Here is a 20,531-nt window from a genome sequence, read left to right as displayed (position 1 = left end):
TTCATTACAAAGACCAACAACTTCTACGGACTGCCTAAAATACACAAATCTGGCACAATAAAACTTGCCATCGATACACAAAACTCAGAATATATTAGCGCTCCAAACCACAGTGACCTTACATTTAGACCCATTGTAGCAGGACCAGCCTGTCCGACAAGCAGACAGCAACTTAATAGACATCTTATTACAACCTTTCACAGATCAAGTTAAGAGCTACATAAGGGACGACATCCATTTTCTTACTACCTTACCACATACAGTAGAAAACGGGACACTATTAGTTACATTTGACGTTAGTAGTTTATATAGTAATATACCCCATGAATTAGGAAAAGAAGCAATACTATTTTGGATCAACAGACACGCACAAACACTACATCCCAGATTCACAAAGCAATTCATTATCGATAGTATAGACATAATTCTAAATAATAATTCCTTCGAATTCAACAATACCAACTACATCCAAACACTAGGTACAGCAATGGGAACGAAAATGGCACCGACTTACGCAACCCTTACATTAGCCTACCTAGAAGAAACCTTATATAAAAAAATAGAACAAAAATTTGGCCACAGCACTAAAATACTGTTTGTAGAATCATGGAAAAGGTACTTAGATGACTGCTTCATCCTATGGAAACCCACATGGGGGGACATCACAGACTTACACACCATACTCCAGAACCTACACCCAAAAATTAAATTCACCATAGAACAAAGCTCTACAGAATTACCTTTCCTAGACATACTGATAAAGATTAAAGACAATAACATTATCACAGACATTTACCGCAAACCTACAGACACCCAACAATACCTACACTTTAAAAGTCACCACCCTAAAAGCTGCATAAAATCAATTCCCTACACCCTAGCACGTAGAATCTGCACCATAATCACGGACAATAACCTTCGAAAAATCCGACTCAAGGAACTACGAATAAATTTAAGAAAAAGAAAATACCCATAACAACTTATAGACAAAGGGATCCAACTTGCGACAAATATACCAGTAGAAGATTTGAGAACCCCTAAAGAACGAAACAAAGAACAAATCCTAACATACGTCTCCACACACAACACAAACAACCCAGAGCTTTTCACAGAGATAACGAAAAACCTCATCCTACTTAACCAAAACAGCAAACTAAACAATTTCCTTAAAACAACAAAAATAATAAAAAGCAAACGCCAACCCAAAAACCTAAAACGCATTCTTACCTCATCCAAACTCAATCAAGACGCAACAAAAGGAGTCACAAAATGCAACAAACAACGATGTGGAGTCTGCAACATAATATTAGAGGGAAACACATACACATTTACGAACCCCATACAAACATTCAAAATTAAAAAAAAACTAGATTGCACCTCAAAAAACGTGATCTATGTAATAAAATGTCCAGCATGCGATAAATCCTACATAGGCGCTACAAAAAACCTTAGTAATAGAGTAGCCCTACACCGATCCAACATCAAAATCGCGGAAAATAGACACCTACATGTATCACAACATATACACACATGCAGTGGAGGCAGATTCGAGATAATGCCCATCTTCCAAACTGACAACTACTTCTACTTGCTAACTCAAGAAAAAAATTTCATAACAAAGTTTAACCCCGCCTTAAACATCTCTCCATAATTATACACATAAATAGGCAAAACACAAAATACACTTACACGCATGCATGCTTGGGTAGGTGTGCACCCTCACACACGAAACAACAAAAAAGCACAATAAGGCACACGCACACTCTCGCGGGTGCGCGCGCCCATACCCAGTACAGTACCATTTCTCTTAACTAAACAAACAACTAGAAATTAAACGTATGTATGTGTATGTGCGCGCGTGTGTATATGTGTGTGTGCGTGGGTGTGCACATATGATTGTGTATGCGTGTGTGTATAATTATATATCATCTGTTATCTATGCTACATCTTGTTTGTATGTATACGTGCACTTATGTTTGGGTGACCGAATCCATGTATGCATATGTGCATGGATTGGAAAGGAAACTTCAACCAATATATACATAAGGTGGGATGTATGAATATGTATGTGTGTGTGTGATTGTGAGTGCATGTGCCCATATATATATATGGGTGGATGAGTGTATACACATCCGTATGTATGTGTGTGTATGTATATATATATACATATGTATGCACATGTATGAGTGGGTAAATGTGTTCGTGTGGATATGGATATACGCGTATGTGTGAGCCCCTGCATATGTCTGTGTGTGTGCATGTGTGTGTGTATGTGGGTGTACCTACATAGTATGTGGATGTTTGTGAGTGTATGTGCACATACATATATGTGTGTACATATATGTGTGTATGTGTGTGTATATATATCTTCTACCTATTCTCCATCTTACTTGTGTGTGTGTGGGTGCGTGTACGTATGTCTGAATGATTAAGCGCATATATACATGCGTGTTTTGGTTGAAAAAAAAAAAAAAAAGTATATATATATATATAAAATAAAAAATAAAAAAATAAAAATAATTGTTAGCGGTGGATGTATGCGAGTACGTGTGTGGGTGTGTAGGTGGGTATGTATATGTGTATATATGTATGCTCCTACATATATTTCTATGTATGTACGTGTGTGTATGTGTGTGTGCCTGCGTACGTGTGCGTGTGCATGTGTACATGTACATGAATATATATGTATGCGTATGTGATTGTGTGTGAGTGTATGCTATACATGGGGAAAGAAAGTCTTTAAAAAGAACCCTAAAAAAGCCATAAAAACCTTCACCATATGGACTAAAAAACACTCTTTGAAACTAACTTTGACCGGTCACTGTGAACAACTTAGAGTTGGAGACAGAATGTCTGAACACTGAACACACGCATCGCATCACTATGAAAAACATATTTAATATCAGCGGAGGCATATCTACAAACTCCCATTTTAAAAAAAAACTTTTTACGAAAATATCTGAAGAGAGCACACCCTAAGCTCGAAACGCGTTATAAAAATATTTTAAAATAAAAAATATGATGAAAACCTTTAAAAAAAACCCACAATTGTTGATGGCTACACTCTTTTAAATATACATTTTTTCTCTCGTTGGAACTACACAACCATCACTTTAAATATATATATATATATATACATATATATATATATATATATATATTCACAAAATCAAGACAATAAAAGATGATAGCATCATATTGTGTATTTTCATATTCATTACAATTATTTCGTGACCATTCAAACAATTTCAAACAATTTGTCTTTCAAAAATATTCCAAAATAGCCACTCTTCAGACAGTGAAATACACTATTTATATATATATGAACATACTTCTGATCTCTATTTAAGAAAGCAAGCAGTTGACTCTACCTCCACCCAACTCTTATATGGTCTTTGTTGAATTATTTTTCCGTTAGCCATGGAATTTATAAATCGCCCATTTTCGTATTTCTACTTTTTAAATTATATTTCAATTTATCTTAATATTACATTAAAGCACTGTGTGTGTTTTTATTTAAGTAATTATTTTTCTTCCGAAAATTATTTGTTTTATTTTCTAAATACTAAACTTTGCCCTCAAATTTTAGTTTATATTTATATGCCCCAACTATATCCTTTTAAATCTACAATAGTTTCGTATCAGTTTTGTTTACATCTATAATCTCATAATTGACTTTGCTTAATGTTGTATTTCTTACGAAGGAATTGTTATCAAAAGGTTAAATTGAAAAAATTATGAATTAAAATTTATCTTCATCCCATACTTATTAAATCATTTAATTTAAATTTAAAATTTCTTTTTAATTTTTATCCATATATAAGTATTCTATTTTAATTCTTTTTATTTTCCTTTTTAATAACATTCTTAAAACCTTCTCATTGTAAGAGAGAAAAATATGTTTATTAAATTTTTATCAATTGGCCAATTTCTTTAAGTTTTTTAGACATTCATATTTTAATGTTCTGACTTTAGTATTTTTTAATCACCCTCGTTTAATTTTAGGCTTATAATTCCAACATTAACTTCTTTATGCCAATCTCAGTTTAATTTCTTATTTATTTTTAACTTTATATTTTATTTATTTTACTCCATCTTAGCCTATCACAATATTTTGCAGTTATTTAATGTTAGATTTTTTTTTTCATTCTTATGCTGTTGAAATCAATCTGGTATACTTTTATTATCCACTAGCGGGGGTACCTGGCGTTGTCCTGTTTGGAGGTGTGTGTGTGTAGAGGAGGGGGGTTAAAGTAAAGAATAAGCGAAGTAATAACCCTGTTTAAATATTTAAAAAATAAACGATGTTAAACTTCTTTAAAAAATCGGCAAAACCAAAACAAAAAAAACAAAAAACAGCAAACAAACGTAAAACTTCTTTAAAAAAGAAATCGGAAAAACAAAAAGCATAAATCAGGGAAAAAATGATGAAGGTGTTCGGAAAAACAAAAACAAAAAAACACAGCAAACAGCAAAAAAAAAATGGCATAAATAACCCTTTGATTCGGTTAAGTCCATGGTGTGTTTCACCCAGTAGAAAGTATAGAACGAAAAGGAACGTTAAAATTCTATTCCAGTTTTTTTAAGCAACTACGAAGTAGAGAAAACCCAAACCGGTATTCCTTCGTAGCAGTCCCTTGTGAACGATCCCGCAACAGTGTTAAGTTGTGGCGGGGGAAGGAGGAATTTATTGGAGAGAAAAATTTTTACCACTTCCATTGATTTTAATCGATTTTGGCAGTGAATTCGCAGCAGAAAAAATATAGGAATCTATGATTATTGAGGAAGTGGAGAGGTAATAGCCCTATAACACACCTCAGATATTGTGCTGCAGTTTGTGCATGAAATGTCATGATTTTTAATCCTATTAAGGTCAAAATCAGAGGGGAAAAAATGAGTTCATTTTATATATATAAGGATAACGATTATTAAAACCAAAGCTACTTGGCTTAGGTTTTTGAAGCATTTCTCACACAGAAAGTTGTTGAGATGCTTGAAAAAATGGTAGTCTGTAGGTGAGCGGTCTGGAGAGTATGGCGGATGAGCTGAGTTTTGTAGCCCAATTCGTTCAACTTCTGCGAAGTCAGTTTAGGAACGTGCGGTCGGACATTTTCATCGAGAAGAATTGAGCCTTTTCTGTTGATTAATGCTGGGTGTTGTTGTCAAAGTTTCTGACGTATTTCATCCATTTATTGACAGTACTTCACTGCCATAATAGATTTGCTTGCATTCAAAAGACTAATGGAAGAGACCGATTGCAGACCACCAAACAATCAGTACGACCGTCTTTAAATACAACTCTGGCTTTGAGAAGTGTTATGGAGCTTTGTCGGCATCTATCCATTGAGCTGAGCATCGCCGGTTATCATAAAGAACTCACTTTTCACAAAGTCACACCCCTATCGAAAAACAAGTTGTTTTTGTCGTATAAAAGAAGGGGAATATGGCACTTCATAATGGCGTTTCTTTTGGTTGTCATTGAATTCGTGAGGCACCCATTTATCAAGTTTTTGTTTTTTTTAAATCTCTCTCAAGTTGTTGGAAATCATCGTATACGGTACATCTAATTCAGAAGTAAGTTCTCGAACAGTTGTGTGTAGATTGGCTGTAACTAAGGCTCTTAATTGATATCAACATTCGACGGCCGACGGCTGACCACTATGCTCATCTTCAAGATTCTCATTGCTGCCACGAAATTTCTTAAACCACCATTGTGCTGTGCATTCAGTAGTGGTTCCTGGGCCAAATACTTTGTTGATATCGCGAGCTGTTTCAGCATCTTTTCAGCCTAGCTTGAATTGAAATAAGAAAATTGGGCGAATTTATTATTTTTCTATCTTGTATTCAATGTTCTGAAAAGAAAACCTGATTGTTTTAAAATGATTGTAATTTAGACGATTAGATAGAGTGAAAAATGCTCTTTAAAATGATATATAAATTTAAAGTATTATGACGAAAACTCATTTAAAGATACATCATTTGAAATCAAAATTAAAAATTCTGCAAGAACTTTCTTCTCAACCTAATATAGTACTTCTAGAGGCTAGATTTTCAGCACTTCTTGGAGCTAGATTCATCATACTTCTAGAGGCTAGATTTATCGTACTTCTAGAGGCTAGATTTATCGTACTTCTAGAGGCTAGATTTATCGTACTTCTAGAGGCTAGATTTATCATACTTCTAGTCGCTAGATTTATCATACTTCTAGTCGCTAGATTTACCATATGTCTAGAGGCTACATTTACAGTACTTCCAGAAGCTTGCATATATATATATATATATATATATAGGATATTTGCAGGTATGGGAAGTTTTCTCACCCAATTAAGGGAGGCCCTACCTTATTTACAGTTGAAGTATTTTTTGTTTTACTTACAAATAAAAACATACTCGTATGCACAGGTCTCAGTTTCTTTCTGTTTATTTTTACTTAATTTTTTTAAAGGAATTTACGTTTAATACTAGGCAATGCTGAGTACATCTGTTAGTCTGTATATATATATATATATATATATATATATATATATATATATATATATATATATATATATATATATATGGGCGTTGCTTAGATGCTAAGGAATGAAAGTAGAGTTGTATGTTTTGGTTTCGATTCAATCTGATGGCACCTAAATTATATATATGGATTTATTTTTTAGTTCTGATCTCACTAGCATATATTAGGTTCAATATAATAATCTATATGAAAAAATATCTATAACAACAATAGATACATGATCTGCATGAATTAAAATATAAAATTCAAGTCTATCTTATGACCAGGCAACGCCGGGTAACCTGCTGCTGCTAGTCTATATATCTATAAAAGTGAGTATGTGAGCAACTCTCAACCTATATACTCAACAAATGTTCGATCTACAGACTTGGAATCTGATATATATGGTATCCAGACATGTGGAAAACATTTCAATCGGTTTTCATCCAGAAAAAAAGGCTGCTAATGGGTCAAAATTGAAAAATTGATACTTGGAGTCATTGGATTTTTATCTGTTTGTCAAATAAAAGAATAAGTAGGTTTGAAAACACTTTTTAAAAATTGTGACAAGCTAGCCTAATGGTTACGGTACTTGACTAACTGTCGTTAGGTTTTGGTTTCCATCTCAGCCTGAGTATTTTTTCTTTGTTTTACTTACAAGAATTGAACTGTTTAGAAAAATCATAATACTCACATGTACATGTCCCAGTTTCTTTTCATTTTTTTTTTGTTTGTTTTTACTTCATTTTTTTTCTTTTAAGGAATTTAACATTACAAAGATATATGTTTAATATCGGGCTAATTGAGGGGTCATTTTATATTATTGTTAGTATGAACACTGGTGAAGCACAACTTAGTTGTCCACTCATGTTCAAAATAAATTATTATTATTTTTCTTGCAGACAAAATGCGTCAACTAATCGAGAAAGAATTCCAATTCAACTACCTGAGCGGAGTCTCAGAGTCAACTTTGAGGACAACAATGACAATTCCATCAGACCAAAGTCTCAACAGCCTTGTAGCCCAGATAATGAAGATACACAACTTGCCATGTTATGTCGAAGACAGTAAGTACTCGGAATTCTTCTCTATTCTCTCTTTCAGATTTACAAAAGAAAATTTTAATTTTCCATAAATTCTTTCAAAATGTACCTACGTACTGGTAGTGTTGCTAGTATATTTCTGTAACATTGTACACCTTTTTTTTCTTTGTTTTTTTTTAATGATGCCGTTACATTTTAACAGACCCGACACATTGTAGACTCTGTTGCAAGGAAACAAAAGAAAGGAAAAAACTTGACTCACTTATTTATTTTTTTTTTTTTTCGGCGAAAGCCTTTATATCTGGTATTTCCAACAACACATTTTAAAAAAAAATCTTTAAATAGTTAATTTCTTCTCCGGCCGCGTGTGACTATTTGTCTCTGCTGTGATGTCACTCATGTCTCGAACAGGTGTTTTCTCATCACGTCTCAAACACCTCTTTTCCGGATACCCAATGCTTTTCCCCTCGGCCATCACCACATGTCTTTTTATTTTCTGTGCTGTGACGTCACAACGCACAATCGGCTTGGTCATTTTCATATGGCTGCTGCTGCTAACCGATCGTCAGCGGTTCTGTTACAAACCTGATTTGGGTTGAATTTTTATTCAGATGTTGGCATTGTCTTCTCTTCTGCCAGCAGTAGAAAAGGGGAATCCCAAGCAATGAATATTCGACTTCTTGGCCCCTCAATTTTTCCTTGGTCAAAATTTATTTCTATCCGTTTAGTTCGAACTGAGACTTCCTATCAATTGTCTACTTCTCTCACCCCTTCTCTCTTTAAGTTATGCGATAACATATCTGCTTTTGGCTACCAGGTTATGGTGACATTTGAATGCATACTCATTGACTCCATGACCTTCATATCCTGTGTACACGTGTATGTAGGATATCGGGGTCATGGGGGTCATTGACCTGTTTTTTAGTTTAGGACACTAGCAGTACCCTGAATACTATAATTGCAGCATGATGACGATGGTCATTTTCTGGTGAGTTCTTCATGCATACGCAGAAGTGCTTAAGTATTGTGTGTCAATGTTTTAATCAGGTCTACCTGCATGGAAAATGAGTTCGTCAAAGAGCTGTAAAAAGTCAATACCAGAGTCATTCATTAAGTAACTGCTGAGGTTGCTCTGGTATTGTGCTGTTTCAACAATTTGCTCGGGATCGTGTTGTATCATTTCGATGGAGTTGTTTGGGACCGTGTCAGGTTATTTTGACAGAGGTGTTCAGGATTGTCTCGGGTTGTTTCGACAGAGGTGTTCGGGATTCTATTGATGGAATTGTTTAGAATCGTGTCGGGTTGTGTCGACGGAAGTGTTTGGGACTGTGTCGGCTCGTGTAAACCAGGGTTTCCCAATGGGGCCCATACATTCAACCAAGGAGGCATTACAAGACTTCAGGTGGGCAGTGGTCAAATTTATTGTGTAGGGGATCCCTGAGATATTTAAGGGGGCGATGAAGGACTTGGAGCTTTTAGAAGCCTTTTTTCAGCCCATTCTCTTTGGGATTCACAATTCATGTGGAAATTGATTGCATCACACTTGCTTTTAATTGGAAAAATAATTCAAGAATCACACCCTGTGATGCTGACAAAACTATTATGAATATTTAATTATTTATTCCCACTTTAATTATGTACTACCACTACTACTACTACTAACATTATTATGTAAGGATGTAGGTATGGAGGAGGGCGGTAGTAGGTATCTGAATGTTCTGTGGGAGGGTGGGGGTGCTGAACAAGTTGGGAAACCCTGGTGTAGACGGAAGCGGTCGGTCTATGCTTGGTGTCCAGTTGACTTGACGGTTGTTGCAGTCATAGTGCCGTGTACGATAATTTTTTTATTTCCATCTTTCTACCCCGCTGAGGCCACACTCTCTCATTTGAATCAGCCGTTTGTTCCTTAACGCACTGTACTTCATCTAAAACATCATTCAACATCTTGGTTCACCGTTACCTCCGAAAGAGTCATAAATAACATTTCCTCATTAGTTTTCACCATAAAATATTTTTGGTGATTCATGCTGGAGTCTGGCTCTGTTCATCAAAAAGCAAAAAGCTGACACATTTCCACTGTTTTGCGACGTAGTCACGAGTCGGTACCGATTCCGTCTTGTCTTTGATGGAAGCCAATTCCACTTTGATACGAACGAATCCTAATTTGTGACTGACAGAGATTCCGGGGCATTTGTCTGGCGGTCCAGGCAGAAGTCGGAGTTTTCTCGGTCGTTATCCGTAGACACATTATCAATACGTTTGTTTTGATGTCGCCATTAAACGGGCGTCTGATGTTTCCGAGCTTTTATGTCGGAACGAAAAACAGAGAGTTGCCCTGAAGGATGTTGTGGCAATAAAAACGGCTTTGATCAATTCATGGTCGGACTTAAAAGCGAAAGAAGATCGATTTAAGGTGAGAGGAATTACTTTTATATGAGCTGCGTCCAAAAAGTATCCGGATTAAAGCGTTACTTTCAACATTAGAAATGAACAATAAAGGAAGAAGGTTAATGTTCTTTTTTTTTTTTGTATGGGTGGGTGGGTGTGGGTGATGGACGTTCAAAAAGTATCCAAATTGATGGTTAAACTCTTTGATATATATATATATATATATATATATATATATTTTTCATTTTTAAATGTGAAATGCGTTCAAAAAGTATCTGAACTGATGGTTAGTCTTTTTTCTTTTTTTTTACTCAAATCTAACAAATACATTTACCTTCATACTAGCAAGGCGAAAAGACGTTGCCCGGGATTGAATGATGATCAACGAATGTTTCACACTCTTATATTTTTATTGGTGCCCGGAAAACTCGTCCCGGGAAAACTCGTCTCGGGAAAACTCGTCTCCGGAAAACTGGTCCCCTTTCGCTAGATAGGAAAACTGGTCCCTTATTAAATAAATATCGATTGAAAACACATTTTATGATCGTTCTTGAAGGAGATATTATTTTTTAAAATAGACTATAGCCCCCCCCCCTAATATTTAAAAAAAATTTTTTTACTTGTTTAATGTTTTTTTTTTTTTTTAATAAAATCGATTTTCTAAGTGTCCGTTTTCTACCTAACTGGCTAAGTTCTTAGTGGTAATTTAAAAATAGGCAGCGATTCGATTTTTCGTGGCTTTTTGTTTTGGTTTTTTAATTATGATAGTTTTTTTTTGTTGTTATGTTTTTGTTTTCTCTCATACAAAATGCACTCATGCGTTATTTAAAATTATAATTTTATCAATTATCAACATTTATTGTCGTCCTGTCAATTTTGCAAAAATTAACTAATAAATTAAAAACGAAATATTTTTTTGGCGCGAGGGATGCCATGTGCTAACAATCTCTCGTTAACTAATTTTTAATTTTTTTAAATTTTTACTTCAAAATTCTAAAATCAATCATTTAGAGAAAAAGTAATCACTAAATAAATTTATTAATCAATTTTCGGGTTTGTATTACTGTACACATAGATTCGAAAAAGTTGTCAAAAAACAAATATATAACAAATAAATGTCATCAAAGGCAAGATAAATTACTTTTCTACCAAACTGGATATAATTTTCGTGTTTTCATTCAATTTAACATGTTTATTCAGCTCAAAAAGCATACAGTGTTTACCGATGTATTGGAAAATTCAAAATGGCGGCCGACTCTCTCTTTAACACGGTAAGTTCGGGAAAAGGTGTTATAAATAATAAACTAGAGAAAATGCTATTAAAAAACCACCGAATATATGTCAAGTTATGTCACGGTAACATATATTGAGCAAATTTCTAACAGTATTTTGTCTAGTTTATTATTTATTACACCTTTTTCCGAACTTACCGTGTTAAAGAGAGAGTCGGCCGCCATTTTAAATTTTCCAATACATCGGTAAACACTGTATGCTTTTCGAGCTCAATAAACATGTTAAATTGAATAAAAACACGAAAATTATATCCAGTTTGGTAGAAAAGTAATCTATCTTGCCTTTGATAACATTTATTTGTTATATATTTGTTTTTTGACAACTTTTTCGAATCTATGTGTACAGTAATACAAACCCATAAATTCTTTTTATATTAATATAAAAAAAGCGGTCTCGTTTATGAACATACTAACCGCTTTAAAATAAGTGAAACCACTAAGAACTTAACCAGTTAGGTAGAAAGCGAACACTTGGAAAATCGATTTTATTAAAAAAAAAAAAAACATTAAACAAGTAAAAAAATTTTTTAAAAATATTATGGGGGTTATAGTCTATTTTAAAAAACAATATCTCCTTCAAGAACGATCATGAAATGTGTTTTCAATCGACATTTATTCAATAAGGGACCAGTTTTCCGGAGACGAGTTTTCCCGAGGCGAGTTTTCCCGAGACGAGTTTTCCCGAGACGAGTTTTCCCGGGACGAGTTTTCCCGAGACGAGTTTTCCTAAATTCATTTTTATTGTCACTGAAATCTGTGAAATCGCCAATTTTTCAATCAAATCGATTGATCGTTTGCTCTAGTTTGGGATCGATCGCGGTGCACTGGCAGGAAGCTTCACATGCCTCTCCACAGTGACTTTGCCCACAATAGATTTTAGTCTACATTGCACTGTGGAGAAACTACTGTTGTTTTTATAAAATTATTTTTTATACATATATAATGGCTGGAATTAAAGTTTAAAATGCAAAAGGCAAGTATCATGGTTCGATTGTGCTCAAAACAAAAGCATTCATTTCAAAGGCACCCCTGTCATATCAAAGAACCTACTTAAGGAGCTGATTTTATATGCTTGGCTTTACTACTTGTGCGGTGATAATGGCTTGAATTTAAGTTTTAAAAAGTCAAGTATCATGGTGCAATTGTGCTTTAAACAGAAACATTTTGCATGCACCCGTGTCATATCAGAGAACCTACTGTTGATTTTATATGTCGGACCTTTCGGCTTGCCTGCTGATAAAACTTGTTAAATGTACTTGTGATGTTAGGCAGTATAAGGTGTTAACATTGGTCAAAATCGCCTGTTCCTTCTTTTGCCGGATTATTTCGATTATCAATTATTGATACAAAGACATTTCAATACAAAACCTATCTAAGAAAATTGCCAGGCATATAAAGCAACTTCGTGTGAAATTTCATAAAAATCGGTCCAGCCATTTACAAATCTCTAGGAAACGAACGAACGAACACACACACACACACACACACACACACACACACACACACACACACACACACACACACACACACACACACACAAAGTTCCTATTGTTATTTTCTCAACGTTTCTTATATCCAAACTCGGAATCTGCACAGAATTCCAAACAGAACCCTTTATTTAATCCATGGAGGTAGTATGTTCTTGTTCCATCAGCCATGATTGTGTAGAAACCTTAAGTAATTCACAATTATATTTTGAGTGTCTCCTACTCTGAAGATTGAACCGTCAACAACTAGAAGAGTGTAGCTTACAACTGAATCTTACCAAGTACTTTATCCACTAGATTACAAATCCTTGCAGACAATTATAGTATTAATTTTAGGGGTCGTAAACGTATTCTTGTTTTTAAATGAACAATCTTACTACAAGATGGAATGATAAAGTTGTTGCCCTAAAGAAAAAAACAGTACAGCTTTATTTTAAAACTTTTATTGAAAATATCAATTTGGGTAACTTGATTATGTAGTAGAGCTGACATCCATTCAATGCAGCCACCTTCAGCCTCAATCACCGCCTCAATACAGGTTTGGAACTGCGAGCATGCCTTTTCCACAAGCGCTGGTGAAAAATAGGCGAATACTCAGTGAATAGCAGCAATCAGACTAGCTTTGGTGTTGTAGGTGATCATATTGGTGTTCTCGATGTATGACCAAACAAAGTAGTCCAACAAGTTCAAATCATGGGAGAATTAGGGAGCCAGTGAGGGAAGGGCACAAAGTTGTAGCACTCCTTTTGAAGCCAAGCCTGGGTTTCTTTGGACTTGTGGACCAACACCAAGTCCTGCTGCCCCATCCAGGGTCTGCCATCCATCCATGCTTCCATTCAGTCTCAAAAGATAAAGGATACCCCTTAGGGGCAGTAGCGCGTGTAATTGTGAGGCAAGGGTTGCGCAATCCCGAACCACACCTCTCCTGAATCGGCACTGTTTGAGTCCAGTGGCAAGGAGAAGACCAAGACGACTGGAAAAAATGCTGAGATAAGCGGAGAGCATATACAGCACCTGAAAGTCCCAAATGGTCACCCATTTAGTACTGACCAGGTTGAACGTTGCTTAACTTCAGTGATCCAGTGGGAACCGGTGTGTCAACGTGATTATGCCGTACAGGGCCTGCCAGCAGTCACTTGATAGCATCAGGTGATCACCACATTCTTCAGCACGTCCAACTTGAAACCACAACAAAGACCATAACCGTGGTCAAAAACTTTGTTTTCATCATCCTGGATATGCCCCTGTTATTTGTGGCAATCCAGCAATTCATGTTGGGGGTGCTGGCAATGGTCCTGTTGCCATAACCTGGATCGATAGGGAGCATGAGTTGTATAGTGGTGCATTTCCGATCTCACTCGTTGAACATTGTAACTTTCAGACATGATAGAAAGCTCCTATCGCTTTTGGGATCTGTACACGACCGACCAACTAGTAGATAGTCTGCAACAAAAAAGAGAAAACGGGATTTCATCAAACAGAAATGGAATCATGTCTTCTTTTCTAGGGCGACAATTTTATCGTTCCATCCTGTACTTATCACTATACATCACTATTTATTACTTCACATTACTATATATATATATATATATATATATATATATATAGTAATCCACATACAATAGTGCTTCGCTGTATCACAGCTCATCAGTGTGACTAGACAAACAACTACCCAAACGACCGTCAAGGCTTCTCACCATTAAGCTATACTGCTGCTGCTGTGTGTGTAATGGATTAATACTGTTTTGACATCGTCCAAATGCCTAAGCTCGATTTGATTACAAAGAGCATCGCTTAATATGCTAATGGCATTTTGTATATCACTTCCCAATATGCTCAACCCAAGATAGGGAGCATTACAGCGGGGGTACCCAGCGTTGCCCGAGTGTGTGTAGGTGGTGTAATAAGGAACCATAGCAGATGTAAAAACAAAAATTGATAGTGGGGAGGGGGGGAATCAAAACAATAGTAGGCAGCCCAGGTGGAAAGAGGTGTTATTAAAATAAAAAGTGGTAGTAGGCAGGCTCGAACCCGTAATGCAATGGAGAAAAAAAGGTTTTAATAAAAAAGTGACGTCTTAGCCAATGCCTTGATGGCGCGACCAGAAGTCCTGAGCGTGGAAATCAAGCATAATCAATCCAACGGACTTTGCGAAAATGTCGACACAAAAGACGACCCCTCCTTGTAGAAAACTGCCCAGTTGAGGGTGAAGGAATTAATGTTTTTAGCCAATTGTTTTGATATTTGTCGTCCGAAAGACCGAGGTTTAAAACTATACCAGTTTCATCACGGTTCGACACGTCTGTCAGAAGTTTTAGCGAGATATGCAAACATACATACATACATACATACACACAAACAGACAGGTGAGATTTTTATAACAGATGGTTTCCAAATTGTGTTTGTCGCCTAGCATATACATTGCTTCTTTGAGTTGTCATTTTTCTCTGTCTATTATTTTGAATCCGTCCCAACAGGATAGATAGTTATTGTCGGATTTTTAAAATCAGATCTAAATAGCCTTTAATCTAACAAATCAAACTTTTTGTTTGACAAGCCAATTTTTATTTGTTATAGTTCTACCATGTTATTGAGAATAAACAATGTATTTCACTGCAATTTATTAAAAAAAAAAACCTTAGTCCACTGATAATATAAAACATTTTGAAACTAATCACCAAAAAAAAAAAAAATCATGCAAGTGGTATAACTCATGTTAATAATTGAAAAATATAATAAGAGTTAACGTCCTTACAATTAAAATGATATTTGTTTTTCTGTATCTGTATAAGTTTTTAAGAAATGCTTAGCTAAGAGAAAAGAGGCCACCCAAGAAAGGCTTAACGTTTTTTATTTTTTTATTTTTTTTTTTTATATATTTGCTGGTTAGCACAAAATTGAAAGCTTCAAAGTATGAAAGAAGTAATATTATAAAAATGATATATATAGATATATTTACAGATCCGTAAAAGATATTCAACTTGAAGTCCACGTATGAAGATATATTAAGATAGTAACATTATAAACGAGTTCTTATTGAATCGACCTCATAAAAAATCTGATTATAACAAATTTCCACCACAAACGATTACTACACTACTATCCCATTGGCTACAATACATACACACATTAATCCTTATCCTCGAAAGGCCTCCGGGCCTTGATATGTGATAACCCTTTTGTGTAAAAAAAAAATATCCAAACAGTGAAATTGTTTGAGACTTGAGTAAACTCCATAAATTCAGCTTGTATATCTGCAGGCTTGGAATATTCATAGATCGATAGTTCTTGCTTGAAAAATCTTGCAGTGCAGAAATTATAATTTGAAGGAAGTTTAATGAATTTACTTTATATATATATATGGTAGTAGTAAGTTATAAAAACATATATCGCAATTAAGCTACACAGTTTTCTGCGTTTCATTCCCATAGGGAATCATCAGGCTTAAATGGATGAAATTCATGTTACCAGCCGTTTTTATACATATACGTGGGGTTCAATTTATCTAGCTGACCAATCAAGTTCGTTGTTATTTCCGACCACGAGTTAATGTTTCTATTAACCAATGGCAGGAATTGTCTCAAACAAAAGTTTGATTTTTTTTCCTTTGTTCTATTTTATATAAGGGTGACTCATCCATTTTTTTTATTTTATGAATATCTTGAATCAATAGGTGAATGTGTTTAAACACATGCATGCTTGGAGAATTTATATGACCTGTGTGGATTATTATCATTTCACATTTTTAACTTTAAAGACTCTCATAAACATATTGAACTGTAAAAGTGAAATAGCAAACAACTGTATACACAATATACTTTGCCTTTAGGATAAAAATGCATAAGAAAAATAAAAGTTCTTAAATAAAAAACTAAATTAATATCTATATATTAATACGATAGCATGTGTATGTTATTTTTTTGTGTCACGCTTACATCTTTTTTCTTCCGAATGATTGTTGTTTAATTGTTATGATCTTCCATTTCTTGTAATAAAAAATTTTACCAAGAATTCTTCGTAAGTTTTGGTTTCGGTTTTGATTATAGCTGAAGGAACTCAAGTTTATATATACATATATGAAATTTATTTATACAAACATTGATGGCTACATATGTGCATACCTGTTTCTGTAATCACCCGCATTGACGGATTGTGTCTTCAGGCCAAGAATTATCGTCGAAAACTTTTTTTTTTCTTCATAAGTTTTGGTTTCAGCTTCGATTCAAGCTGATGCACCCAACTCATATGGATATATTTTTTTACTTTTGAAATCATAACTTTATAATATATAAGAATCGATAGAAAATTGATTCTGTATCTGAAATTTGCATAAATTAAAATATCATATTAAGCATATTTTATGACCGGGCTACACTGGGCGTCCCTGCTAGCTTAGATAAATACTTTTGCAATTTTAACAAAAGAGCTACAATAATATAATTTCCATTGAACATCCACAGAATTCCAACTTCAGTATATTACATATGAACTTCCACGGTTCCCACGAGTAACACACTAAATAGAAATAAGAACAAGTACTTACATATTAAGCACTGTTGTAATAAAAACTTCGAAACATAAAACATCTTATATAGATATTCGAAATATATATATATTTCGAATATCTATATAAGATGTTTTATGTTTCGAATTTTAGTTTTTACAAACGGTCGGGTTTCAATCCTGGCTTGAGGTAGTTGCCTGTCTAGCCGCACTGATGAGCTGTGAAACAGCGAAACAGTACTGTATGTGGATGACTATTAAAAAGCTTCTGTCAGCTTCCCATTCACGTCATTGGCAAATGGGAAGAGGAAACCTTTCCAGACTGAAATAACTATTTAGGCCTTTAGTTTCAGAAAAGTTAGCCATCCAAGGAAGACTTGAAAACAAATGATTGGACTAAACTATATATATGTTGGAGTTTGGTGACATTTGACCTGCTGAAATGTAAGAACTGAAGAGTGAGCTTTCAAAATATCAAAAAACGTTCAACTTCTGGGCAAACAATTATTAAAGTAAAGCTATTGTAATAACTTCTCACCTCAGAAGACAAAGACCCGGAAATCCGAAGGAAACACAGTAAATCCTCTCTTTTATGTAAGCGAACCGGGCAGGCTGAACGGAACGAAGGCCCAAGGGCTTGTTCTGTTCTCTTTCGCATCTCCCACTTGTAGACATTCCAGTTTCAATACTGCTGTTCCTACGCCAATCTGTTCGTTGCATTATACTCTTTGGTTAATTTTATTTGGAATCGGAGACGATCGCTTTTTATGTACAACAGTCGTTCTGAAAGTCATGCTTCCTATTTTATGACTTAAAAAGTTGAAGAGCTATGAAGACGGAAGTGATACCATTAAAACGATCGATGTTTTGTGATCCAGAATTTGTTTTTCTGCATAGCCACCACAATTCTCAGTGTACTTTTGCCAGCGATGAACAATGGCTGTGCATACATGTTGGGATTACGTTTTGTCACACAGGAGTCGTTTCAAAAGTAAAGTCTCCTATTTTTTGCAAACTGAAAAAGTTGAAGAGCTGCAGAGACGGAAATAGTACAATTAAATCAAGCGACCTTTTGGTGAATGTATTATTATTATTATTAGTAGTAGTAGTAGTATTGGTTTTGTTTTTATTGTTAGAATCCTTTCAGATGGGGCTTCATAATTTATGCATTCATTCTTTTTGCGGACTGTTATCCTTATCCTACATCGTTGTTTTTGTTTCACCACGTTTCGGCCAACTCATCCTCTGGCCTTCTTCAAGTGATTAACTGCGATGGGATAGGATTGCTGAGTCTTGTAATTTATCCCCAGTAATCACTGCCTTCCATAGTGGTTGTTTCCCTGTTATATTATAACCGTGAAGGATCTGCTCTTTATCTTATTTATTTGTGTATTTCTTTTATTTACTTATTTAACTTCTTAGGTTCGTGATCATCTAGTTAAATGTCTATGCGTACGTGTGTGTCAGAACATCTATGTATGCATGACGAATGTGACGTACCTCGTTCTGCTCTGCTACTTTTGCTGTGGAGGACTCTTCGTCGATCATCTTGGGAGTTGATTCTGCCAACCAAAGACAAACGCATGCCAAACGAGCACAAGACGATGATTGTTTTTTTTATATATATTTTATTCAACTCCACAGGTATTATCTTAGCAGACTGGAGTGGACCGGCGATGTTGGCATGCGGACAAACTGTCACCTCCTTTTGAGGAGATCTTGATCCTCACATTTTGTCTCTTGCGTGTCTAAGAACCAACTCAACTAAATTAACTAAATTTCCCCATACCGGAACTTTTGACACGTCAGATCCGGCCCCATCTACCTAGTTTTCCAGTACAAGGTTTGATAGGTCATAGTTTGATTTTTGTCAAATCATGGCACCCTGACCCTACATTCCACCTGCAAATTTCACTAACCTTACTGTTTTTCACGATTGTTATTCTTCAGCTAGACAGATATCTATAATATAAAGCTGAACGTGTGTGTGTGTGTGTGTGTGTGTGTGTGTGTGTGTGTGTGTGTGTGTGTGTCTGGTCACGAATAGGCTCCTATATGGTTGACTATTTAAAAAAAAACTGATTACATATAATGATAGAAGATGTATCGAGGATCAGGAATAGGTATGTTTGATTTGGCAGAACGGTGGTTCATAAAAATTGTGCCGTCTGCATTCGCGGCTGGCCCCCAAAGTATGGAAATAAAAAATGAAAAAAAAAAAAAAACGTTTACAAGGGTTTTTGATATAGATGTACATAATAATACTTTGATAAGTATGTTTTAACTTAAATAGGGATGGTATAATAAAATTGTGGGGTCTTCGTTCGCGCCTGGCCTCCATAGAATGGAAATAGGCACAAACTTTAATAAAGACTTTTCATATCTATCTGCATAAGTATACTTTGATAATTATGTTTCAGTTTGAAGAAATATGGTATAATAACATTATGGGGTGTTCGTTCGCGCCTGACCTCCATAGAATGGAAATATGTCACAAAGTTTAACAAGGTTTTTAATATAGATCCACAGAATATTGTGATAAGTGTTTCAGTGTGAACAGTTATGGTATAATAAATTATGGGGTTTTTCTATTTTATTTTTACTTTCATCATATTTTGCTTTGGTTTTGATAACCCCAAATTCGAAGCTATCTCTTTCCAACTCTTCCTTTTCATAACCTATCATACTTTCATAAATCAGAGTCCATTTTCTGTAGGCTGTTTTCTAACCCAGTCAACGACAGGTACTTTTGCTAGTATATATATAAACAGTTAGATAAACCCGATTCTGAATAATTATTATCTAACCGGCGTCTTCAGCCATCGCTAGTAAGCTTACATTTGCTTACGTTTACTCCTACACCTTTGTATAATCATGACTTAAAATTATAAATATCAAGAAGGATTAAATAATAGAATCGACGAACTTGATAAAAAATGAATTTTTTTAAGAACAAAGTATAAACGTGAAGTTTAGGTGGCTGATAAGTAGGGCTGTAACAGTAAAATATTCTTTTCATTGTTTTGACTCTCGAGTATATATTCAACACAGTTAATCAACCGAAAACCACATCTCTCTATATAAAAGCATATAAAATATCAATGGATACACGCTCGTGAGTCAAAACTCTGGAAAGAATATGTCGTTGTCCTAGCCATACTGATAAGTTTTTCAGAAATACGATATGCAGTAATTCAAAATTGCATGTTCTTTCAAAGATTATGACATGCTGAATGTGTTCAAGTTAAAACCAATTTAATATAATAAAAACCGTATGAAATATAGAGTAAAAAGCATTTCTAAATTAGTAGATGTTTTTATA

General features: G+C 34.9%; 1 protein-coding gene across 2 annotated transcripts in view; it reads left to right on the top strand.

Moving 5' to 3' along the window:
* LOC145247938 (FERRY endosomal RAB5 effector complex subunit 3-like) overlaps nt 1-20,531 on the top strand; it is an 807,792-nt gene that overhangs the window by 345,574 nt on the left and 441,687 nt on the right. For both annotated transcript variants that reach the window (XM_080109577.1, XM_080109576.1), the window contains exon 3: nt 7,399-7,563. In XM_080109577.1, coding sequence (XP_079965703.1) covers nt 7,404-7,563 — 160 coding nt within the window. In that variant the 5' untranslated portion in view covers nt 7,399-7,403. The remainder of the gene's footprint in view (nt 1-7,398; nt 7,564-20,531) is intronic.

Source organism: Euprymna scolopes, chromosome 26, assembly GCF_053919585.1.
Source record: "Euprymna scolopes isolate OS-2025 chromosome 26, ASM5391958v1, whole genome shotgun sequence".
Taxonomy (NCBI): domain Eukaryota; kingdom Metazoa; phylum Mollusca; class Cephalopoda; order Sepiida; family Sepiolidae; genus Euprymna; species Euprymna scolopes.
This window is presented reverse-complemented; position numbering and strand designations above follow the sequence as displayed.